This window comes from Watersipora subatra, chromosome 8 (assembly GCF_963576615.1).
Source record: "Watersipora subatra chromosome 8, tzWatSuba1.1, whole genome shotgun sequence".
NCBI lineage: Eukaryota > Metazoa > Bryozoa > Gymnolaemata > Cheilostomatida > Watersiporidae > Watersipora > Watersipora subatra.
The window spans coordinates 40,149,312-40,177,057 of NC_088715.1; the positions used below are offsets into that span (position 1 = coordinate 40,149,312).

Here is a 27,746-nt window from a genome sequence, read left to right on the forward strand (position 1 = left end):
TTGATTGTAATCGTAGCAAAACAGACTTAATTTAGCTATTACTTGCTAATGATTTCACATTTATATCTAAACCCTTTTATAGTTGTTTAACTTTTTTAATTTATGACCTGCACAAAACATTTTCCTTGTGATATGAAGTTTGAAAGTTGCAGTTGTTTGACAATGTTTGAAAACCTTTACAGTTGTTCTTATTTTCTCCTAAATTATCTCAACGACACAAAATACTTTTCTCATGATATGTAGTTTGAAAGTTAGAATGGCAAATGGTGCAATATATTAAATACAAATCAACTTTTGGTGAAGTTGATTTGTATTTAATATTGTAGTTTGCATTGTATTATGCAATGTATTATGCAACACCCCCTTTGTCATGTAGCTAGAACTAATCCTTCAAGCCAGCATTGGTAAAAATACATGCATAGTGTCAAGGTGTAAATTGGTGATTGCTCTAATAAACCACAAGCTATTTCGGCTCTAAACTACACTAGAAATGTCAATGAAGGTATCCGAGCTCATCAAGACATATGAGGATGGTAAAAGAGGTGACTTCAGTGTCTGGGTGGACAAGCTAGAGTTTGTGGCCAAGCTTCAAAAAGTGGACGATCTCACACCATTCTTACCACTATTCTTGTCAGGAGCAGCATTTGCCGTTTATAAACATTTAGAAGATCATATCAAGGAAGACTACCCTAAACTAAAGGCAGCTTTGTTGACAGCTTTTTGTGTAGGCAAGTTCAGTGCTTATATTCAGCTGCAAAACCGAGCTTTAAGAGATGGTGAAGCTGTAGATGTATATCTGGCAGATCTCAAATGTTTAACAACTTTGATAGGACAATCAGAACCTGACCCATTGCTTAAATGTGCATTCATGGCAGGATTACCTACAGAAGTGGCTACACAACTAAAATTGATTGATTCTGTAGAAGATATGGCTCTCTCGGAATTAGTGAACAGGGCCCGCATGATGATAACTGCAGGAAATGGTGAAACTACCTCATGTGCTGCTGAGAAAAAAGGCAGCATTGGCAGCGCAGTGAGGTCAGGTGCTACCGGTGTAATAAACTTGGTCACATCCAGAAAAACTGTTTTCAGATGCAGGGAAATGCCAGTGGAGAAGTGTATGCACCGGCTCTTCCCCCGATGTAAAAAACTCGGTGCTACCATTTGTTTATGTATGGGTAAAAGGTACGAAGATAGAAGCGTTGGTTGATAGCGGATGTGAGCAATTAATTATACAACAACTAGAGTTGCCCCGATTTTGGTATCGGAATCGGTATCGGTGCCGATATGGGTGTTAAGTATCTGAATCGGTATCGGCCGATCTTTTCTTAAAAGATCTGAACCTTCCGATACTTTTTACAGATCAACTATTTAACTGACAACAGTATTTTAGCCTGCTACACTAATAAAAATCATTAGCTACAAGTTCCTTACTCTTACCTAATACATCCCGAGCCTGTCACACTATTTATTTTATATCTATAACACGATAATCATCGACGCAGCCGAGGAGCCTTTCTGCTTTTAGTTAGGACGTGATTACAAAGTGTGGTATTTCCCAATTACAGCGATGGGATTTATTGTAGCCAATCACGAACAGGATAACAAAGAAATGAAACATGAATTCAGTGTAATATTTCTGTTCACTAGCACAACGAAAGTAGTTTAAGCAGCCGACGCATAAAGCTACACATCTCTCTTTATCCTGCCGATACATACGGTAGCTTGTTTATTTGTTTCTCTTTTTTATTATATTGATTTACACATTAACTTTTGAAGTTTGTCTAAATAATTATGGTCTTACAGATCATTTAATAAACTAGTCCTTGTGAGTAAACTATTGCAGGTCTTACTATAAATTAACTCTTTCGCTACTATAAGCCGGTGTATAGGCTTTTGCAGTAGTAGAATTACAGACCGTGAGCCAATATGTCAGCTTATCAATAGCATTTCACTTTTCTTTTTATCACAAAGCTTACACATTAGCTAAACCAATCAAATTTAGTCTCCAACGAAACAACCTTGTTGCTAATCACGTGCAATCAATTGAAAATCTGTTTTACTAAGTATTTCCATTTCTTATCATTTTTCAAAACGGAAAAACCAAATTGCTATCGTCATGGCAATAACAAACTAACTGCGTTCTTTCAATGCAAAGAGAGCGCCGGAAATTTTGCACGAGTTGGATTCACTAAACAACTTATACTTTTCTTGTAGATAATTTTTGAAAATTAGTTTGAATTAATTAGGTCGGAATAGCGAATTTAATGCAGTAGTGAAAAAGTTGAAACGAAAACCATGTTCATTCACAGGTGCTGCTAACGTTTTTGTCTTGGTTAACACAAACAACAACAATGCCAGCAGCGCCTGTGTGCAGTCAAACAGATATATCATATAATTGAGTAAGTTTACTTCCTTTTTTAAACATCCAGACCAAAACTGTACTGCCAAATAGTATTAATTCTATTACTACTTATCCCCTCTCTTTAGTGCCACAAGTGCATATACCAAACAAACCAAATATCGCTAGTGCCAGGTGTACATTTATCTTTTCAGCTTGTTTCTTTTTTTAATTTTTTTTATTTTTACTTTTTAGTTTGTTTTTTTTTGCAGAATTATGGCTAAATCAGAAACAGAAAAGAGTTTAAGAAGTAAAGTTTGGGAATATTTTGAAATTGATTCAGATGAGCCATCAATGGCAAAGTGTTTAGAGTGTGCACAGCTTGTTAGTAGGGGAGGTACTGACAAGAAGAACTTTAATACTACAAACCTTTCTAACCATTTAAAAAGAAAACATTTTCGCTTGTATCAGTCACTTATTTGTGCTCAACAGAAGGAAAAGGCTGGGCAAGCAATGAAATCTCAGGCTGCAGTTACTAGTACTACTAGCAAACAACCGAAAATTACTGAAGCTTTTCTTGCAGTCAAATCGTGGGGCTCTGATTCTAAAGATGCTGTAAAGTTTAACAGATTAGTTGGAAAAATGATTGCTTGTGATGACCAACCAATTTCAATGGTTGAAAAGGAGGGATTCAAATTATTGATGGCCGAAGCTTTGCCTAGATACAAAATACCTGGCAGGACTTTCTTCACTGAGAAGGAAATACCAAACATGTATGCTGAAATTCAACATAAACTACAAAATATGATTTCAGAATTGCTTGAATCGAATGGGTATATCAGTTTTACTACTGATATCTGGTCGAGAGATAACGGTGAGGGATCGATGATTTCTTTAACAGCTCATTTCCAACTTCCAAGTAAGACTGATGCCATTAACAAGCCAAGGATTTTGAATGTTCGGAGCTTTGAAGGTAGCCACACAGGAGATGCAATAAGCGAAGCATTGCTAGGGTTTCTGAATGAGTGGAACATCGCTACTCATCAAGTACACGCTGTTGTAACTGACAACGGAGCAAATGTAAAGGCAGGTTTGAGGAAGGCTAAACTACCTGGAGTACCTTGCGCCATACATACACTGCAGCTAGTTGTGGAAGAAGGGTTGAAGGCACAAGATGATATAATGGACACTGTTGCTAAGATGAGACGAGTTTCTGGCCACTTCCGCCACTCATCTTTGGCTAACGACCGCCTTGAAGAGATGCAGAAAACTTATAATTGTCCCATTCACAAAATGGTGCAAGATGTTGCCACTCGGTGGGACTCGACGTACAATATGATTAGTAGAATGATTGAGCAGAAGAAAGCATTAGTTGGCTATGATTCCGAGTATGGGCTTCCTGTACATCTCCTTAACAGTGACTGGATCATTGCAGAAAATCTCTTACGCATGCTAGAACCATTCCAGCGAACAACTAAGGAGTTTAGTCACAACAGCTCATCAGTATCTCAGGTCATTCCGTTTATTGAGATTTTGAAACTTGAACTTGAGAACCAAGAAAGTGGCAGTGTAGTTCAGGCTGCAAAAGAAATAATGGCAAAAAAATTGGCAAGCAGGTTTCAGCCAGCATATTCTAACCGAACATACATTGTCGCTACCTTGTTGGATCCAAGATTCAAAGCAGAATTTTTGGATGCGCTTGCTGTAGAGTTGGCCACAGATGAGATCATGTCTTTAACAATGAGTGAAAAGAAGCCAAATGTCACTGAAGCAGTGAGCATTGCCGATAAAAATAGTTCTGACAAAAGCTGTGACCAACCTCAAGAGAAGCGGCAGAGGTTTAGCATGTGGAGCTCCTTACATAAAGTGATACAATCTAAGAAAGCAGAAAAGAAAGATGAACAGGATAACTCAGACTGTGCAGTCCAGAGAGAACTCCGTACGTATCTTGATGAAGATGTGCTAGCAATTGATAATGGTAGTAACGAGTTCCGTTTCCACCCACTTGAGTTTTGGAACCAGAATCAAAGCAGGTTTCCTAAAATAGCACCAGTGGCTTATCGATATTTATCTTGTCCGCCATCATCTGTGGCAAGCGAGTCCCTTTTCAGTACAACTGGCTACATCGATAGGGATAGGAGAAAGAGACTTCTCACTGAAAGACTCGAATCATTAACAATTATAAAAAAAACATTGATTTGCTCTAAATTTGTAGAGAGAGAGGGTTGTACCACGAAGTTACGAACATTAATTACTATTACTAATTACAAATAATTAAAAATAAACTATTTTGTTACTACATGCATGGTATGTCATTATGTGAATATATATATTTTCTTTCATAAATAAATACAAACAAAAACATTAATATTTATTAGAGCTGGACAACGATTACAAAAATTAATAAAAAATTAATAACTGCTCTGAACTCTCAACCAGTTAATCTTCCATTAAACTTCGAATTAATCTAGCAACAGCCTGCATATTCGAAAACAAATGATTCAGCGACATGTAAATAATATTTGATACATTTATTGTTAACATGAGCACATATTATGTACAATGAACAAAATTTATAATTTAATAATTATTATGAGTATGAAAATAGTCTGTGCAAGTCTATAACTAAGCCAGCCGAGAGTTGAGGCTCTAGTTAAATGACTCGAGGATTAGTTGCGGTGGCTGATTGTCTGCTGTTGATGATTTCCGAGCGATAGGGTGAGAATTGGTTAGATGATATCTCAGTGATGATGTGCTGGGGTGGTAAGCAAATTCTTTCTAGCATATATTGCACTTCACTTTCTTGTTTATGCTTCCAACAACATGAAACTGCGCTATCTAGTTTAGAAAACACTTTTCCGCTTTTATGTCCCAATAAAATATCAATCATATGTTACTAACATTCTAAAGCTGAAATATTATTGTGATTTTTTTTTTAAATAAAAAGTCATTTATATTTTACATAAATATTAAAATTACTAACAAAATAGACTAAGATATTATATAGTACTTTTGCTTTTATCGCTATTACCTAGAAACGTGTTCTAACAAAATGGCCGCTCGCAACTATATCGGCACAGTGCTTGCGTCATTGTAAAAACAAGTTTTATGTTAGTGACTCACTTAGTGTCTTCATAGTTGAGTGTAAAATAATTGTGGTTGTATTTAATTGGTAAGGAAGTGTTGCTTGTCATAATATTTATTTGTCTGTAAATTGAATGTTAGTAACTTGCTATGGTAATGTTATATATTAAACAATACAAAGGAAGTAAGGAGCCACTTCATGATCATCACCCCTGTTGCATTTTATTTGAAGAGCAATTGGCTCTACTCAGTTAATTGTGTATTTGTATTGATTGTGTTAATCATTTAATTAACACAACCATTGTGCAGTTCTAATATTTATATGTTCTAAAATAAAATGAACAAGTGTCTATGCAACGCAAAAGATCTGAATCGGTATCTGAATCGGATTATTTTTCAATAAGAATCGGTATATCGGATCGGTATCTGAATCGGCTGGCGAATTTAGAATCGGGGCATCTCTAACAACAACGGTGGGGACAGCAGTTAGGATTGCTGCCGAAAGGTCCTCAGCGACAAATAATGATGTTAAATGGACATATCACTACATGCAAGGGTGAGGCAACTCTTGACATAGAACTGGATCACTCTTGTAAAATTACGGTTCAGTGTATGATTGCTCCGAAGCTAGTAAGTGGTTGCCAGATGATGCTAGGAATGGATGGCATTGCAAAGCTAGGCGGGGCATCTATAGATAAAAATAGAGGTGTATTTTTTAGACCAAGACAGTTAGGAACAGTTGGCGTGATGCTACGTAACAAAGCTAGTCCTGTCAGTCATAATGATGACAAGCAGCCCCGATAGTTATAGATGATAGAGACTTTAAAGCACAATTTGATGGTCACAAGTGGACAGTTGCTTGGAAATGGTTAAGTAGAGAGCCTATATTGTCCAATATATGTGGAGAATACGCTATAAATGATATCGTCAGAGAAGAACATAAAAAACAGGTTATGCAATGGATAGACAATGGATGGCTGCAGCCACACCGAGAAGCGCTTCATGGACCTGTAACTGGCATTATTCCATTGTTGGCAGCTACACAACCTAACAAAGAGACAAAGGTATGACCTGTAATGGATTATAGCAGAGAACCGAATGGGTATGTCAGCAGTCATCCTGGTTTGGACACCGCAGTATGCCAAGATAAACTCCGCAAGTGGCGTAAGTTAAAGATGTAGTTGCGTCAAAAATGAAATTAGGACCCATAAAAGGCTAAAACATCAGCTACAATTTGATGCCATTATTGTCTTTGTAGACCAACCCTGTCCAGAGATATATGCGTTTGAATGAGGCCCTCTTTTAAAAAGCTCACGTTCCAGCGGGTGGCTATTTCGTGACGTCACAAGCTTGTTATCTGAAACGAAACCACAAGCGATAAATATGAGGTCGATTCGTTAACCAATCATGCGTGCGAAATTTTTATATAGGCCGTAATAAATGTTATCACTCGTAAAACGCGTTGTCTGTGGTCTCGAAGAGTCTCATCGCTAGAGAATTAATTCTCATTACTGATTCAACGCGTTTCAACAATTACTAAGTTATACATAGTTTTAAAATGGCTTCAAGTTCGAGCGACCGCTACTCAGAGTTATCTGAGCAACTTTTAGTAAAAGATTAGAGTAGACAGCCTATGGCCAAAGCTGACAGGCGTCAGCAGCGTTTTGCTGCAGAAGAAGACAGAATGGAGGTAAATTAACTTAGTCTTCTATACTTTAGTAAATGTAATATTTTTTATAGTCATAAATACATATACTAATTAATAAAATGATAATTCTTTGCTATCTCCAATCATCGTTTCATAGCTTATCTGCCGTTTTACCTAGCTATAATATTTTTTTCGAATTTTCTTTGGTAAATTAGAGTCATGATTACAAATTATTTTCACTTGTATGAAGTGGGTAAAATCGATTGATCATTGCAAATCTTTAATTTCCAGAACCAAAGCTTCGAATCGTTGGCTTGGCGTACTTGTGCCTTTATTAAATGTTTATTCGTTTTTAAAATTACACTCGCAATCTATTTAACTCCCGATTTGGAAGCTGTCAATAGATACGCTTTAGAATGACATATCTATGAATGACATATTTATTGCATCTACTTTGTTTACATTTACTTGTTTTACTGATTACAGAATGTTTATGTCGTCCCACCAGCCGAAGAAGCTTTGTCATTGTGTGGAAACTGCCATAAAGGAGAAAGCGAGACTTGAATGCGTGCTGGATGATGTTTTGTTTGAGTTTGTTGCAGTAGATGAATTTGTCTTATTGTATCAGCTAATACTATGTGAGTGGCCACGACTTGATGAATATTTTTAATAAAAGCTTTATGCCGAGATGAAAATATTTTTGCTTGTAAAAATTATATAATAAAATAATATTGTTGAAGATAATGCAAAACATGATTTGCAGAATATTGTAGTGAATCGGATATGGTATATGGGTGTCCGCAGAACTAGAGAATGTGAGTTCAAATCCAGTTTGCAGCAGACTTCTCATCCTTAAAACTCTATCCCTGTCTATATTCTTTTCAAAGAGGTGGCTTGCTTATAACTAGTAAGAAACTAGTACGTAGGCAATAGGTAATAGGCGACATAATGTGGGCGGGGCTTATGGGAGGCTGTATATCGTTTATATGGGTAGCTGCATAACTGTGCTGATACAAAGACCGCGTTCTACATAAAGTGACTAGACAGAATTACCGTAGACCGGTAGAATTGGTAGTCGGTACCCAAATGTTTACACAACATTTGGAGAAAGTGAGTAGAACAAACTTTCAATTTTCGTTATTTGAGGCCTTTTAAACATTCATAATAATGCATCTGTAGCAGGATTTAAAATTTTATTCTAGCCAACACGAGCAAATACAAAATAAGATATATGCCAATAGAGCCGCGTAAGACTAGACTTTTATCGCAAATAGCCGATGTGAATACGAGAGATAGAGAGAGGTTGCCAAACGCGTGACATCATTTTTGGCGAGGCTGGGCACGTTTTTGTGGCCTGAGCGTTTTTACGGTGATCAGATTTTTTCGGTTTTAATCTTCAAATATCTTGGCAATGCGATCGCGTAACACAACAAACAACATGTCAACTGATAGAGAAAAAAAAAATGCTTTCTTTTAAGATCAACTTAAATTTTGACGCAACTACATCTTTAAGGTGTAAACACACTAGGCGATTTTATCGCGAGCGTCATGAGGAGGGCGGAGATATCGCTAGCGTGTGCATAAACACACTTGAGCGATTCACTAGCAAGCGATATAATGGGCACGCCCACAAACTGCCAATAAAATTCCGTATCATTAGTTTCTTCGGAGTTGTTAATAAATTTAGGTCAGTCAATATGGCGCCGTCTAGGCGACAACGTAAACAACTTACGCATTTGTTATTAAACCTATCTCACTTTCACGGATTGTACACTGCCTACACTACAAGGAGACATAAGAAAAACGATTATTGCATTTTTAACTGTAATATTTTTCACTATTTTTATACGTATTTTATTTTGTAGTGGTTTTTTATATTCAGGCCTAATGTATTAATTATTTACTATTCTCAAGATGGTCAACCTGTGCAACGATTGACTCCAAATATTGGTTTTCAACTTGGATTTTTTTGTAATTTTTGTTTGTTATGGTGCACAGGACTGGGAGTGCTATTATTAAATTTTATGAACAATTCAGTGCTCGTTCTGAAGATGTTTCAATATTAACAAAATAGCAAATTGTCGCTGCTGTACGTTGGCGAACATAGATAAGAAATAATTACCCGCCATAAAATTGCATTCTGGTAAAATCCGACCAATCGAAATGCATCTCGCTAGCGATAAAGTTGTGCAGAGAAAGTCTAGCGTTATCGCTCTGGATGAGCATGCTGGGTGAATTCTAGCGCCGCGCAGCGCGATATCGCTCTAAATATCGCCTAGTGTGTTTATACCTTTAGGCAGTGATGCTTGCATGTTAGACTTGAAGAAAGCATATTTACAACTGCAGACTCGGATACTGAGAGTGACAGTGATAATGACAATGCAAATACTGGAGTGGGCAATACCAGGCCAATTAGAGACAGGTGACCTCCAGAAAGATATGGAGAATTTTATGAACACTACTGCAGCCGTGTTTGTGTTGTGACGATTTATATTTTCAGTTCAGATATACATGTATGTTATGCTAGTATGTAATCTATTAATATTTTCTGATTACCCTGGTTGTGATTTATTAATCAAGGGGTGATGTAGTTTTTATCGTATTATGTAATGTATTATGTAACACCCTCTTTGTATTGATGAAAATACATGCATAGTGTCAGTGTAAATTTGTGATTGCTCTAATAAACCACAAATATATTTGTCAAAAAATTCAGGTGGCTAAAACTATCTGGCAAAAATCGGCACAAACTAGTTTTATATTCAATGCAATAACATTTTCATCACATTACATTATCTGAGACTTTGACGTGTCTGTTTGGGGCGAATATTCTAACAATAATGAGTGGATGCTTTATTTGTATTATTCAAGCATTCACTCAGGTTGTTAGAATATTCACCTGCACACACCCCCAGTCTGAATTCACCTGCACACACCCCCAATCTGCATTAACCTGCACACCCCCCCAGTCTGCATTCACTTGCAGACACCCCCAGTCAGCGTTCAAGTTACCATGTTTTTGTCATCAGTTGAAACTTCAAAGCCCAATAATAATACATACACTATGCTTTGAGCTCTCACTCTAAAAGATTCACTCAGACTTGAGTTTAAAACTTGTATTACTGATTATGTTTTACTATTGACTCACACAAACTAACTAGTATATCAAATGCAGTGTAACAACATGCTATGGCGAATTTAGTAGGCATTTATAAACTTTCACTTCATGAATGAATGGACACCAGGAGACCACTGCACTATTCAGCTTATTGCGTGCATTATGATAATTGGATTAAATTTATGTACAATAATGCAAAATAATAATTGCCAATTACTGCCAATTTTTTTCATTTTTCCCAGCTTTCAGCATTTTTGTCAGCTGGCAGAAATTAATTTTGCGCCAGCAAAATTAACCCAGGTCTAGCTCTTAAAAGGATGACTAATAGAGAAACCTTTTCCGGCGCTGAAAGGTCGAGCAGCTCCATTCACATTGTATGGGTTTGAGTAGCCATTGCTCGCACTTGACCGCAGTGCATTGTTTAAATGCTTTGATATCATCACTTCAGAACACGGGTGAAAGTCATAGACAAACACCAGAGCTAAAAGAAAATGAAGCATATATTTAACTCCACCATATCACTCGCATACAGGCACTAGCTATATCATGTCTAATGCATATCACATCTATAGCTATATGATGTCTAATGCATGTCATGTCTATAGCTATATCACATCTAATGCATATCATGCCTATAGCTATATCATGTCTAATGCATATCATGCCTATAGCTATATCATGTCTAATGCATATTATGTCTATAACTATATCATATCTAATGCATATCATGTCTATAGCTATATCACATCTAACGCATATCATGTCTAATGCATATTATGTCTATAGCTATATCATATCTAATGCATATCATGTCTATAGCTATATCATATCTAATGCATATCATGTCTATAGCTATATCATATCTAATGCATATCATGTCTATAGCTATATCACATCTAATGCATATCATGCCTATAGCTATATCATGTCTAATGCATATTATGTCTATAACTATATCATATCTAATGCATATCATGTCTATAGCTATATCACATCTAACGCATATCATGTCTAATGCATATTATGTCTATAGCTATATCATATCTAATGCATATCATGTCTATAGCTATATCATATCTAATGCATATCATGTCTATAGCTATATCATATCTAATGCATATCATGTCTATAGCTATATCATATTTAATGCATATCATGTCATGTCTATAGCTATATCATATCTAATGCATATCATGTCAATAGCTATATCATGTCTAATGCATATCATGTCTATAGCTATATCACATCTAATGCATATCATGCCTATAGCTATATCATGTCTAATGCATATTATGTCTATAACTATATCATATCTAATGCATATCATGTCTATAGCTATATCACATCTAACGCATATCATGTCTAATGCATATTATGTCTATAGCTATATCATATCTAATGCATATCATGTCTATAGCTATATCATATCTAATGCATATCATGTCTATAGCTATATCATATCTAATGCATATCATGTCAATAGCTATATCATATCTAATGCATATCATGTCTATAGCTATATCATGTCTAATGCATATCATGTCTATAGCTATGTCATATTTAATGCATATCATGTCTATAGCTATATCATGTCTAATGCATATCATGTCTAATGCATATCATGTCTATAGCTATATCATGTCAAATGCATATCATGTCTATAGCTATGTCATATTTAATGCATATCATGTCTATAGCTATATCATGTCTAACGCATATCATGTTTATATCTAAAGGCTCAAAGAACACGCGTGCAAACTAGGCAATATTTGGTTCTTTTGAAAAATAACTGACTTGCGAATTTTTATTTTCTCTATTGATTGGAAATGAGAAATTTGTAATGGACGATTCGTATTGCGTGAACCGTAGTGGACAGTTAGTAAAATATAACCTTTTGAACAGCACAGTTGGTGCAGATGATCCCTCCAACACTATGCAGTTGGTACACAATAGTGCTGGGCCGGTAAGGAGTTATCCGCTCTTGTTTGAAAACATATTTGTTTTGAAAACACAACTGCCTTATAAGGAACATTGACGTTTAATATTTGTTTTGAAAACACAACTGCCTTATAAGGAACATCGACGTTTAATATTTGTTTTGAAAGCACAACTGCCTTATAAGGAACATTGACGTTTAATATTTGTTTTGAAAGCACAACTGCCTTATAAGGAACATTGACGTTTAATATTTGTTTTGAAAGCACAACTGCCTTATATGGAACATTGACGTTTAATATTTGTTTTGAAAACACAACTGCCTTATAAGGAACATTGACGTTTAATATTTGTTTTGAAAACACAACTGCCTTATAAGGAACATTGACGTTTAATATTTGTTTTGAAAGCACAACTGCCTTATAAGGAACATCGACGTTTAATATTTGTTTTGAAAGCACAACTGCCTTATAAGGAACATTGACGTTTAATTTTTTTTTTTAAACACAACTGCCTTATAAAATAAAAAGCAATGATCTACACCATTATGTTGCCACATATGGAGTCAGGCAAGAGGGGGCAGTCATTCGTGCACAAACTAGATGACCGGTAGGTGCAATGAACCAGCCCAAAATACACTCTATTCACACTATTCTGTTAAGTAGTCTATTCACATGATATGTTAAGTAGGAGGTGGCATGTTAACGTGTCCAAGCGCTCCATATGCGAATGGTAGTTTTGTGTTGATCACACCAGGACAGAAAGTAGAATTACAGGTGACTTGCGCCTCATTCTGAACGTAAACTCGCATGACATAGTAGTAGACACGACATCTTAGTAGAATATCGACTACCTTTCCCTAAAGAGCGGTGACATATTCAATGCTGCTGCATGTTAACATATTAACAACTGGGCAGCGACTCGAGAGCAAAATTTAAACCTGGTTACCCCATGAAACATGCAAACAAAATGAACAGACTTTTAACAATTACTGTAAAAGTAAATTTGTGGTTTTTGTCGTGATGCAAGGAAAATATTGCATTTTGAAGGAATATTGCATTCTAGGCCATGAAGGGGAGTTAAGTGTCCCTAAGTGAAGTCCCTAAGTGAAGTCCCTGAGTGAAGGCCCTGAGTGAAGGCCCTAAGTGAAGTCTCTAAGTGAAGTCCCTAAGTGAAGTCCCGAAGTGAAGTCCCTAAGTGAAGTCCCTAAGTGAAGTCCCTAAGTGAAGTCCCTAAGTAAAGTCCCCAAGTGAAGTTTCTAAGTGAAGTCCCTAAGTGAAGTCCCTATGTGAAGTCCCTATGTGAAGTCCCTAAGTGAAGTCCTTAAGTGAAGTCCCTAAGTGAAGTCCCCAAGTGAAGTCCCTAAGTGAAGTCCCTGAGTGAAGGCCCTGAGTGAAGGCCCTAAGTGAAGTCCCTAAGTGAAGTCCCTAAGTGAAGTCCCGAAGTGAAGTCCCTAAGTGAAGTCCCTAAGTGAAGTCCCTAAGTAAAGTCCCCAAGTGAAGTCCCCAAGTGAAGTCCCCGAGTGAAGGCCCTGAGTGAAGTCCCTAAGTGAAGTCCCGAAGTGAAGTCCCTAAGTGAAGTCCCTAAGTGAAGTCCCTAAGTGAAGTCCCTAAGTGAAGTCCCTAAGTGAAGTCCCTAAGTGAAGTCCCTAAGTGAAGTCCCTAAGTGAAGTCCCTAAGTGAAGTCCCTAAGTGAAGTCCCTAAGTGAAGTCCCTAAGTGAAGTCCCTAAGTGAAGTCCCTAAGTGAAGTCCCTAAGTGAAGTCCCTAAGTGAAGTCCCTAAGTGAAGTCCCTAAGTACTTACAATTGTCACCAAAGGCTTTCGTGGTGAAGACCTGGCGAAGCTGGACCACTCCATGGGAAGCTATGTCCTTCCACTTTCCTATTGTATCCATTGATTGGCTGGTTAACTTGAAGGCTGTCAAGTGGCGGAGACATAAAAACATCAAGTCATCATTCTCATCATCATATGAATGGATAATCAGTAAACAAAGAAAAACACTGAGACAAAGAATTAAAAGCATGAATGATGACAAAGGTCTTCAACCTCATGACCAGAAGAACGGATGATAAAAGCAAATCTATAGAGCATTAAAGTCCTGAGAATGAAATGAGAAGCTTGTTAATGTCTGTAGTGAGGTAAAGTAACTGGCAGCATGACATACGATAAACACAATATTATCAAGAATTGTTGGTTGCTGCCAGAGAATTTAGTGTAATATTCATGAGTTATTGAAAGAATTTAGTGTATACACTACAGGAATAACTAGGAGCAATACGCAGAAGTGGCTCAAAATTAGAGATTAAAAAGATCGGAAGCACATTCAAGTACCTTTGTTTTTGCAATAAAGAGAGCCGAAAGTCATATGGCAACCTGAACGATAGTACATCAACACACAAGCTATATATATAAATGCCAAAGTTTGTGTGTGTACTTCGGTTTGTGCAGCTATAACTACTAAAACATTGGAATGAAGAACCCATAACGCAGAAGATTTGATCTTGGAACCTCCCACTCGCTAGGCAATTAAGCTAAGCGAGATCGATCGATTCAATAGGTGATACATGTCGCTATGTGGGTGAAAATATGCCAACCGCTCTGCCTACAGCGCAACGTCATTTGCTGCTTGCTCACATGGCTCTTATTAGTATGTACTCAAATTACTAGCTTACTCAAATTAACCATTAGCAATGTGTCATGCTAATACCAAGCAACTAAATTACCTGTCACTGTTAATAGGCTGAATTTTAATACCCGTGCAATGGTGGGCATTCTCCTGGTGTAAATATATAATGGAAGTGACATTATTCCACTATATATACATTCATAAGGATTTTAAACAGTCTTACACTATATACATTCATAAGGATGTTAAACAGTTTTACACTATATACATTCATAAGGATATTAAACAGTCTAACACTATATATATATATATTCATAAAGATGTTAAACAGTCTTCGACTATTATAATTCCAAGGAACGAACATGAAAGAATAACAAAATGTGACCAACACGAAAACCTCACCGTGTATCCTTTGCAAGCAGTATGTGAGCCCATTTTTTCGATTAACAGCTTTGTATGTAGAGCAGGTATAGTTGTAGTTGTCTCTCAGCTCACTAGGAGTCGCTTCAAGTGGCACCAGCCGGCAGTAGCTGTCCACCTCAGCTGGTAAATCTTTAAGAACAACCTTATAATGATTAATATTCATGTAAACAAATATCTAGTGTTATAGTGTACTAGAGGGTTATGTACTAGAGGGTTATGTACTAGAGGGTTATGTACTAGAGAGTTATGTACTAGAGAGTTATGTACTAGAGAGTTATGTACTAGAGAGTTATGTACTAGAGAGTTATGTACTAGAGGGTTATGTGCTAAAGGGTTATGTACTAGAGGGTTATGCACTAGAGAGTTATGTACTAGAGAGTTATGTACTAGAGGGTTATGTACTAGAGGGTTATGTACTAGAGGGTTATGTACTAGAGAGTTATGTACTAGAGAGTTATGTACTAGAGAGTTATGTACTAGAGAGTTATGTACTAGAGAGTTATGTACTAGAGAGTTATGTACTAGAGGGTTATGTAATAGAGGGTTATGTACTAGAGGGTTATGTACTAGAGGATTATGTAATAGAGGGTTATGTACTAGAGAGTTATGTACTAGAGGGTTATGTAATAGAGGGTTATGTACTAGAGGGTATGTGGGCAGTTAATGCAAACATAGACAGACCTGAGTAACCTTCGACTTCAGCCAAGATAGCCCCTTGCCTTTCCAATAGGCTCGCCTTGATATCATCATTGAGAAAAAGTCCTGAAACCTCAGCGCTTTGTTTCATGTGAGCCAGGTGCGTTGGCGCGCCTACGTAGGCGCTGCAGTTGTGAAATGTCTATAACAAACATTTTGGTAGAGAGCAGCTTATCTTGGGTGAGAGAAACCATGTTTACTCATCTTTAACAGCAAACATATAACATCGTAACACAAACTATTTCCATAACATTTAATGCAAAAGATATCAGCTTATTGAGAAAGCAAAGCGGATAATCCACAAAATAAAATAAAAGGTAACAGAGACCTTGCTCTCTGAGCAGGTTAATATTAGAGACCTTACTCCCAGATCAGGTAAATATTAAAGCCCTTACTCTCAGAGCAGGTAAATATTAGAACCCTTACTCTCAGAGCAGTTAAATATTAGAGCCCTTACTCTCAGAGCAGGTAAATATTAGAGACTTTGCTAGCAGAGCAGTGTAAATATTGGGGACCTTACTCACAGAGCAGATAAATATTAGAGACCTTATTATTAGAGCAGGGTAAATATTAGAGACCTTACTATCAGAACAGGGTAAATATCAAATACCTTACTCCCGGAGCAAGGTTAATATTAGAGAACTTACTCCAAGATCAGGTTATTATTAGAGAACTTACTCCAAGATCAGGTTATTATTAGAGAACTTACTCCCAGATCGGGTAAATATTAGAGACCTTACTATTAGGAGCAGGTAAATATTAGAGACCTTACTCTCAGAGCAGGTAAATATCAAAGACCTTATTCTCAGATCAGGTTAATATTAGAGACCTTACTATCAGATCAGGTAAATATTAGAGACCTTACTCTCAGAGCAGGTAAATATTGATGATTTTACCCTCAGAGTAAGGTCATCAATATTACCTTATAAAATAATATTCTGAGAGTAAGGTTGATATGTAAAAATGTAAAACATTAAATGTAAAACATAAGGCACCATCTTTACATAAGACCAATCACCTGTCGGAGGGCGGGTTGTATCGGGTCTTCTTGGGGATAAAAGTAAGTTGTGCCAAGGGTCTCCTGCAAGAATAAGAAATGCTGATGCGTTAGCCCAAGGTCACCAACTGTAGAAACATTCATATCAAAAGCAAGCGGGGTTAACCTTCTTATCTGAACTGTCATGTACTCTGAACTGTCATATACTCTGAACTGTCATATACTCTGAACTGTCATGCACTCTGAACTGTCATATACTCTGAACTGTCATGTACTCTGAACTGTCATATACTCTGAACTGTGATATAATCTGAACTGTCATATACTCTGATCCGTCATATACTCTGAACTGTGATATACTCTGAACTGTCATATACTCTGAACTGTCATATACTCTGAACTGTCATGTACTCTAAACTGTCATATACTCTGAACTGTCATGTACTCTGAACTGTCATGCACTCTAAACTGTCATATACTCTGAACTGTCATATACTCTGAACTGTCATGTACTCTGAACCGTCATGTACTCTGAACTGTCATATACTCTGAACTGTCATATACTCTGAACTGTTATGCACTCTAAACTATCATATACTCTGAACTGACATATACTCTGAACTGTCATGCACTCTGAACTGTCATGTACTTTGAACTGCCATGTATTCTGAACTGTCATGCACTCTGAACTGTAATGTACTCTGAACTGTCATATACTCTGAACTGTCATGTACTCTGAACTGTCATATACTCTGAACTGTCCTGCACTCTAAACTGTCATATACTCTGAACTGTCATATACTCTGAACTGTCCTGCACTCTAAACTGTCATATACTCTGAAGTGTCATATACTCTGAACTGTCATGCACTCTGAACTGTCATGTACTCTGAACTGTCATGTATTCTGAACTGTCATGCACTCTGAACTGTCATGCATTCTGAACTGTTATGTACTCTGAACTGTCATATACTCTGAACTGTCATGTACTCTGAACGGTCATGTACTCTGAACTGTCATGCACACTAAACTATCATATACTCTGAACTGTCATATACTCTGAACTGTCATGCGCTCTGAACTGTCATGTACTTTGAACTGCCATGTACTCTGAACTGTCACGCACTCTGAACTGTAATGTACTCTGAACTGTCATATACTCTGAACTGTCATGTACTCTGAACTGTCATATACTCTGAACTGTTATGCACTCTAAACTATCATATACTCTGAACTGACATATACTCTGAACTGTCATGCACTCTGAACTGTCATGCACTCTGAACTGTAATGTACTCTGAACTGTCATGTACTCTGAACTGTCATGTACTCTGAACTGTCATATACTCTGAACTGACATGTACTATGAACTGCCAGGTACTCAGGTAGACATAGCGGGCACCTGAATGGAAAATCTTAGCTTATTTATGAGCAGTAAGTCAAGAAATTAAACTTTTGAACGCCACTAGTGAATACTTGTAAAACAAAGCTATTATATAGAGATACTAGGTGAATGCCCGGCGTTGCACGAGTGATAAAAAAAGTATTTGTACAGAAAACTTACTTTTAATCAACACATGCAACATCTACCATAGCAACTTTTACAGGAAAGTGTTCGTTTATTTCTATATACTGCGCTATTTCTGTTTACTGTGTTTATTTCTGTGTAATTCATACCATAACGGCTGCAGTGCCTACTATAAATCTATACTAATTGCAATAGTCTTGTTGGCTATAATTATAGGTTAAGCATTTTTCTTCTGGTATGGCTTCACAGATTTTTCTTCTGGCATGGCTTTACACATAACACTAGCTGCAGTGTTTCACGTGAAGCCATGAAAGATGGGCATATTCTCTAACTATGTGCCAAATGTATTCGACGGTAAAGCCAGTTGGACAGTGTAGTGTATTGAATAAATGGCTATCCCAGCATATTTCCCATTCTTAAAACTTTATCCCTATAGCTGGACAGACAGATGGACAGACAGCCAAACATTGAAATTTATATCTAAGAAAAAGGTCAAAGCGAGTGGGTCAAGGCAATCAGCGTATAGCTAGTGCGACAAAGCTAGAAATTCAAGATTACCGTGTCAAAGTTAGTAAGTTGAGGCTCCAAAGATGAAGCATGTAAATCCATGCTAATAGAACACATCTAGTAAATGAAAGCTAATAAGAAAAAACATTCTTTTAATACAGCCTCACCTCCATCTGCAAGAGTTCCGCTTGCGTAGACATGGTTTGAAGAGTTCCGTGTGAAGCATCTGTTCTGTGACGACGATGCTGAAAAGGAGCTGATGTGTCCACAGAGTGAGGCAGATGGTTCGGAGAGATATGACTGGTCGGTGAGGTCTGAATCTTACTTCGACCACGGCCTGCTTGTGGAGAGCCAGGAGCAAAGTTTGGCTGACTCCGTGAGAAAGAGTAAACTGACTACAAATAGAGGAGTAGACTGACTATAAATAGAGGAGTAGACTGATGATAAATAGAGGAGTAAACTGACTATAAATAGAGGAGTAGACTGACTATAAATAGAGGAGTAGACTGACTATAAATAGAGGAGTAGACTGACGATAAATAGAGGAGTAAACTGACTATAAATAGAGGAGTAAACTGACTATAAATAGAGGAGTAAACTGACTATAAATAGAGGAGTAGACTGATTATAAATAGAGGAGTAAACTGATTATAAATAGAGGAGTAAACTGACTATAAATAGAGGAGTAGACTGACTATAAATAGAGGAGTAAACTGATTATAAATAGAGGTGTAGACTGATGATAAATAAAGGAGTAAACTGACTATAAATAGAGGAGTAGACTGACTATAAATAGAGGAGTAAACTGACTATAAATAGAGGAGTAGACTGATTATAAATAGAGGAGTAGACTGACTATAAATAGAGGAGTAGACTGATTATAAATAGAGGAGTAGACTGACTATAAATAGAGGAGTAGACTGACTATAAATAGAAGAGTAGACTGATTATAAATAGAGGTGTAGACTGACTATAAATAGAGGAGTAGACTGACTATAAATAGAGGTGTAGACTGACTATAAATGAAGGTGTAGACTGAATACAAATAAAGGAGACAACACTACTTTCAGTATCTAACTACTGAAGTTGCTTTGACAAAATAATTCATGAGAGAAGGTGGTTAAAACAATAGTTATTGCTAATACATGAAAACCTAGAGTGAATATAACACTGAATATTGTCAATATATTAACAACTAGAATCCTTATAAAAACAAGCAAAGTAGAATGTGGTAAAAGAAAACTTTATTAGGTGTAAAAATGATAGCCCATATTGCCTCACCTTGCCAGGTCCAGCTGATCGACTGAGCTGTGGGGCGGCTGGGACTATTCCTCGATTTAGAGGCCCTGACTTTGGCACAAACTCGTGAGCAGCTGTACTCAAATCACTCTGCAAAAAACCAGCAATTGGATGATTCACTGTGATCAATACATTGGACAGCAGTATGCTTAACTCATTCAAACAAGAAGGGCATCATACCTGACTCAGTAGTGGGCTGGTGTTGATGGCAAGTTGAGCGATAGTTGATCCAATGGCATTTGAGCCATGGGGCAAGACAGGGGAAGGGCTAAAGTTGTAGGACATCTTGGGAATGGAGCCCAGTCTAACAAAATGGCATAGCTTCAACATCACAACCTCAAAATCACAGCCTCAACATCACAGCATATATGTAGGTGCATATCACTAAAAACTAACTAAAATAAAAACTAGAACATCACTATATTAGGATACTAATATTAAAATTATCCAAACCAGCAGTTAAACTTACTTGACCTTCCCTTGAAAGCTTTTAGCTACACTACCAATATAGTTTGTACTACTTTGGCACTAAACTAGTAATTACTAATTTAATACAAGCAAGTAGAGTTTGAAAGTGTTGACGCAGCTACATCACGGGATGACTTTAGCACTGATAAAAAGGCAGTGATTTTTAGCAACTGCTAATGCCTGATACAAACAAGAGGTAGTGGACATGCAAACAAGTAACAGCAACAAGCAGTTACATGTAGGTAATCTGTTTCCATTTGACCTACAACTACACATTAACTTGATGTTCAGGAGCTAATGAGGTGCTTCGGTAAAGGAATGGCTAAAGTGTTAGTCCAGATAAGACTTCAACTCAAGAATGAAAATCATTATTATATAACCTTTGTTAACCAAAGGCATGATATGACAGCTATTAACATTAGTTCTACTAACTATCAATATTAACTTTAACATCTGATAGCTAAGATAACTGTTACTATAACCCTATCATATGTTAACTAAGTGCATGACAACTATTACTAACATTTGTTAATGGAAGACATAACAAGCATCAATACAAACCATAACATCTGTTAACTGAACTCTTCAATACTTCCCTCCTAATCAGCAGCTCTCGCGGCTTGCAAAAGAACTTGTGGTCTGGAAAATATGAAAGAACTGCCGATATTGACTTGCTCGTTAATAAAAATACATTTTTGCATGCTTTGGCAACAGAAACATAGTAACAGTTTTGTAAACCATCAAAATCAATAAGCGGTGTATAATATCAATAATCAATAATATCAAAATCAATAAGTGGTGTCTGAAAGAACTGACAAAACCGAAAAAATGCCTAGAAAGTGTTTGTGAAGGGAAGAGCTACTAGCAAATCAGGTGACGAGGAAACCTGCAACATAGTGAAACATCCAAAAGCTAAAGATTGGCTAAAGGTGTACACGGAATGGCATTAAAAGAGTAGACCGTGGTTTTTTGATAAGCGATGATACAGTTGGATGTTTTAATGCTCAAAGGTTTCAGGGCACTATATAAAGCAGAAACACCCGAGTTAGAAATTATTTATCAAGACAAAACCTGACGAATACATCAGGAGCATAAAGGTAGATAGTCACCTACTTGACTGAATGCAAAGCTGGAAATGAATTTATGTAAATCATTGTGTATAAGCCGCCACCATGTCTAGGTGGCACCCCAAACTTTGAAAGTTGCTTTTTGTATTACAGGTATCCAGCGTGTATAAGCCACACCCCAAAGTTTTAAACAAAACTCTAGGTGCACATGTGCGACTTATGAGGATTTACTATAGTTTACTCAGGAAGCTTTTTATAGTATGTATACTTGTACATTCTACATGAGAACTATTCAGAAAAAATTAATTTTAGGACGTGGAATAAGTACAAATATTATATTGAAAGCGTAGATAATTAAATTTATCATAAATATCCTGCAATGCTAGACGAATATATTGTGTCTGTGAAAGTAAAGCCTACACCTTGAGTAACCACTATGGTTGTAGGAGTGAGAAGCTTTTGAGAGCACTCTGAGATGCACGACTGTAAGTTAATGCTTGTAGCTTTAATACTCATTATTAGCTTTCAACTGATGTATGTGTAATTTTACATGCAAAAGGCTTGGATTCGCCATTGCCTGTTGTAGGTGCAATGCCTCATGTGAACTTTTGCCTGCTGTAGGTATAGCTTAGTATACTAATAGTGATATTGCCCTTTCAACAGGTGGAGGTATGACTTTAGGTTGTAATTCTAATTAACAGGTTACAAAGAAAACTGATTTAGTTGTGAAATCAACTTTCTGAATCCTTATAATGTTACCGACACAACAGACCCGTGTTCAGTTTTTGATGGCGCAATTTTGCTATCTAAAAAAAATGAATATCACAAAAACGTCTAATGCGCATAATCTTTAATAAACCACCTCTGACTTCATCTCGGTCCCTGTTTGTTCAGCCGTTTGTGTTGCCTGTTGATACTTTACCAGTATAAAATTCTCTTGATAGCTCAATCAAAATTTTCTTCAAGTGATAACAAAACAAAAAAGATTCTCACTATAAAGCCAGATTTTTAGAAACCCATCTACCTTTACCATTATTTTATACTGCTTCAAGTAAAAAAAACAATCGAACAGTGTCCCATCACAATGGAACAGCCTTCCAATAGACTTACGCAAAAACCTCTGCCTTTACTAGTTTTAGAGTTAATGTTGAAAGCCATTTGTTAAGCCTAGATTAATTTAGACCTGCTGTTTGAGTGTGTCAATTCCTGTGGGCCCTACGTCTCGACTAGCTGCAGTGCTACTGCGCATTTGGGCCTCATCATACCTTAACGAGTAGGAACTGAGCTTTTATTTATTTTGTTTGACACAATCAACTTTATAACCATATCTTCATGTTGCTCAATGTTATATTTCTAATAATTGATGAGACAAATTACACACACCATTAAGAGAAGAAACCAACTTAAAAATGCTTGTAGTTCCAAAAGTTGGTATAGCTAGCAGGCATAGGACGCAGTACAGTAAGATGGTATCTTTATAAATGAGAAATAGAGGACAGAATTCTTTTTGCAATGCATGTTGGTCCTTACTTTTATATGGAAAAAGCTCAATTAAACTCCTTTAACAGATGCATCAATTTCTAACAAGTGCCAAAGCAGATATGTGACATTTTATCAGTTTGATACTAAATGTGCCCAAGTCAAAATTTAGTCGCTCAACTGTCTGAGTAACTCTATCTAACCAATGCCACAATTTTACTGATAAAAGAGTACAAGAGTAAGATTATCAGGGCTCCTTTCAACTGGTTGGCTGCGAACGCGTAAACTGCCCACTATTAAAATCGAAATCGAAAAAGGTTTAAACAGACTGGCAAAGATATAGATGCTTTCCCAACTTTACTTGCTGTTAATATAATCAACAATACCAATCACCTTCCCCAATACCATTTTTTATAAGCAAAATTATTTTTCTAGCATAAATTACAACCTTATTTAAGGTGTCACGATTTGTAGATTTGCTCCCATTGATTTTAAAATGAAGCAGCTAGCGCGTGTCAAAATAAAACTTCCGGTGCTACAAGCCACCAATAAAAAAATCTATTAACTTTTCCGGACATAGAAATTAATTTTCATTTGAAATCCGTTTTGAAGCAATTGGTCGACAAAATAGTCTGCACTTGCCAGCTCTAAACACACAGTAGATCTGAACTATATGCTCCAGCTTAAAATAAATGGACCAGATGAGGAATTTTAATATTCCTACACGTGAACAATAAATGGACCAGATGAGGAATTTGAATATTCCTACACGTGAACAATAAATGGACCAGATGAGGAATTTTAATATTCCTCGTGAACAATAAAGAACGATATGGGAACTAATCGCTTATGTAGCAATGCATACAGTACAATGAAACAAACAACATAATTTGAAAAAATTCCTGTCAATCATTTGAAACAGATTTTGATACATAAGGTTTAATGACTCAAATTAGATTTATAAACTTAACATGAATACACAATAATAAGATAACCCTATGTTTCATCACTGGGAAATAACCAGATGCCAAAAACTTCAAGTTAAAGTGCGGGTGATAACATTAAGCACAGATGTTTAAATAAAATTTGATGCTTGAGGCATCGTGTTTATTTTTCCACATGAAAACAGCACAGCTGTAAAATCAACAATGTAACATCTTGCACGTAGAACTATAGATTACATTTAAGTAGAAACAATTTGTGAAATTTGTATTTACTTGAAAAAATCCTTTTCAAAAGTAAGTAAACGCTAGTGCAGGAACTACACATATACAGAATATAAATGTCTACTCTTATTACCATGAGCAGATAACTCTTCTTCAACAAACATGTCTGTGGCCAAAAAATTTTAAGTCAGCATTTAAGTTTTTGGCAGGCATTTTTTCTGTCATTCTGGCGTATTTAGTGCCAATTAACCTGGCGCAAAGTTTTCTGTTGATTGCTTTAAGTTTACGGATGGAAGGTTTAATGTAGGTATGTAAACATAAAATAACATCAGCCTTTCGCAGCATGCTGGACTTAACATTAGTCTTTTACAGCATGCTAGACTTAACATTAGTCTTTCACAGCATGCTAGACTTAATATTAGTCTTTCACAGCATGCTAGACTTAATATTAGTCTTTCATAACATTCTGGACTTAACATTAGTCTTTCACAACATGCTAGACTTAATATTAGTCTCTCCCAGCATGCTGGACTTAATATTAGTCTTTTACAGCATGCTAGACTTAATATTAGTCTTTCACAACATGCTGGACTTATTACATAATGATTATTAATGATTTAGGTTGAATTTTTGAGTTAGCTAAAAAGCACTTTTTGATTTTAGGCTTCTGGGTCAAATATTGGTGTTGCTAGCCAGTGGAAGTAATTAGTGTGGAAGTAGTCTAAAGCTGCGCAGCTTGAAATCCATACCCGGCTTGGAATAGATAAGTGTGCATAGCCTTATCTAAAAGATTGATTACTAACTTGGAGAACCATAGCTAAGTCTTATTGCCAATTTCATACTTTTGCTGTTTGTCACAATATTGCTCTTTTTCCAGAATAATTTTCTGTATAAACAGCAGTGTGTCATTAAATATCAAACAAACAGAAAAATTCTATGTTGAATGACTTATTTGTAGTATCACCATTTCACCAATCAAGGTTACACACTGCATTTCATATCAGTTGAAAATATCAAGGTCTTTTTTCCTAATATTTTATATCTGTTAAAGGTATAAGGTTTCTCACATGGTTTTTACCATGAGTTTCCTAGCAGTAATTACCGCTCTAAAATATTTACCAATCCTGTGGTCAATAGTATGTTCAATTGTGAACAATCTTTATATGAACTGAACACCAATTTGGATTGATGGTATGTTTGTAGCAAAACTAACAACAATTAGCTGGTGCATGTAGTTAATACTAACAGCCTCCCTGCGCTTTATAGCTATGCTGATAATCATTGATTTTTTCAATGTTTTAAGGTGTTCACAGACATAACTCGAGTATTTCACGTTCTACTGATTTATAGTTAACAGGTTTTAATGTCACGCAACAGCATAAAGGAGAGAGAGAATTCTGCCCTTTTATTTGTGTAGGGGTAAAATTATCGTTTTACCTTTCTGCTTGCATAGTAATGCATCTTCTTTTCCAAACCATAGAACTGGGCCTTTGCCAGCAAATCAAAGGCAACACAATTTTTGTTAGTTTTTGTCGGTTATCAAGCTTGTACCCAAGCTCGGTTAGAAAGAATCTAGAAAATATCGTGATTTTGTTTACTTTTGAACACTTTTTGCAACTTTATAGTATAGTCTGATACTAAAGAGTGATAAAACTTCGAATATTTTTTAATAATAGCCACTTGTACTTCCACAAAACTATGTTAGCTGCAAGTTTACAATTTAATATGTTCACACATTCGGAACAGGACAGATAATTTAACAGCTAAAAAAATTTAAGATTATATCGATATTTTGTCCATTCAACCAAATCCTGTGTAGGCCTAATGGCTACACAAAATGCAAATATACAGCTGACATGTGTGCATTAATTAATTTTACGACAAAACTTGAAAGTTGGTGTAAATTACTACTATTTATTTTTTCTGTCATTCAAGAATATTTAGTGAGCTCACAAATATGGTGGTGCAGGTTTAGCTGTTAATTGCTGCATTTTTTATGGATAGATAGTGATAATTACTAAAAATTAAAATAATCCAAATATTGCAACTACCAAAAGCTAAAATCGATTTGAAGGCAAATGACATCCTGAATGACTTGCCCTACTCATTTGGTATAGCTTGAAAAGCTTTCCAACCTTAAGATGTGGAACAAAGTCATTGTTGGAGCTGAAAATAATGTAAGTCATAAAAACATAAATTTAATAAAACTTAATAAAATTTAATAAACACAATAAAATAACTAATTTGAAAACTACAAATTTTCAAACAAATGACATAACTTAAAAATTGTGTATGCAATTTTCTCAATCGCAATATCAAACCCTAAACGACAGATATACTTCTTATTTTTACTTTTTTTTAATCATAAAGTGGAAACGACTTGTCTAAGGCATTTTAAGTTATTCAGAGTTTTACCCGTAGTTTGGTATTTTTCCAGAGTTGTTTTTTAAACTGATGACTAAGCTTTTATACATATATGAGCTATATTAAAACAGCTTTTTAACAAATGCACCTCACAACAACTCAAATCCAACCAGCACCTAATGAAATAGTTACGATCATACAACATTAATCACAATGCTTTATAAGGTTGCGCGTACTAAATGAGCGTCTACAACATACTTCATCGTTAAAACATAAGTGCACTGTTCTTTGAACAAACGTGTATAGATCTGAGTTTATTTTGTGCATCGATCTGCAACAAAAGATGCAAAAACGTTTCGTGGAAATTCCCAGGTTAGCGTTTGACTTGACAGGAAACGCTCAGCTTGCGCGCGCAAAACTCCGAAAGAATTGTTTTCTTTGAACTACTCTATCGAGAGTTATTTGCTCTTGAAGTCTTTGTTCTTGTAGTAGCTTTATAATGTACTAGCTGCATTACCCGTGTTCGGGAACAGATTTACGTAAAGCAATAGTTTTATTGAGAGTTGTCTTTCATACTGTAAAACAACTCCAAATATGCAATCTACTGAAATTTTTGTGCTGATCTGACTGCATACACATATGCAGTTGTACATGTCAATAATGTTGGAAAGACCAATGGAAATATGCAATGGGTTTTACAGCTAGTCTACAATGCATCAGTCTCGAAACAATCAAATCGGAATGGTCCTAATTTTGTACACAGAACTGATAATGAAATTGACATTGCTAGGCAAACTGAAGTTCTTCAAACTGGCAGTATTGAAAAGTTTTACATATTTTAAGAAATTCTAGAAAATATTTTGCTATTGTACTGCTTAGCTATCACCAGCATTTATTGAATTGAGACTTCTACATGCTTGAAACACTAATCATGACTCACCAGTTCTTAGTCTATAGCCTGTGTTTTGACATGGTATATACAAACTGTGCAGCAGTAATGT

General features: G+C 36.2%; 1 protein-coding gene across 1 annotated transcript in view; it reads right to left on the bottom strand.

The window, feature by feature from the left end:
- The window catches only part of LOC137401885 (PAN2-PAN3 deadenylation complex subunit pan3-like), a 35,704-nt gene extending 8,564 nt beyond the window's left edge, over positions 1–27,140 (bottom strand). The window contains exons 1-10 of the mRNA XM_068088358.1: positions 27,004–27,140; positions 21,231–21,308; positions 20,382–20,505; positions 20,184–20,291; positions 19,070–19,297; positions 16,890–16,952; positions 15,857–16,013; positions 15,155–15,304; positions 13,930–14,043; positions 10,526–10,672 (exon numbers count right to left, since the gene is read on the bottom strand). Coding sequence (XP_067944459.1) covers positions 10,526–10,672; positions 13,930–14,043; positions 15,155–15,304; positions 15,857–16,013; positions 16,890–16,952; positions 19,070–19,297; positions 20,184–20,291; positions 20,382–20,486 — 1,072 coding nt within the window. The 5' untranslated portion in view covers positions 20,487–20,505; positions 21,231–21,308; positions 27,004–27,140. The remainder of the gene's footprint in view (positions 1–10,525; positions 10,673–13,929; positions 14,044–15,154; positions 15,305–15,856; positions 16,014–16,889; positions 16,953–19,069; positions 19,298–20,183; positions 20,292–20,381; positions 20,506–21,230; positions 21,309–27,003) is intronic.
- Between the last annotated feature and the right edge of the window lie 606 nt (positions 27,141–27,746).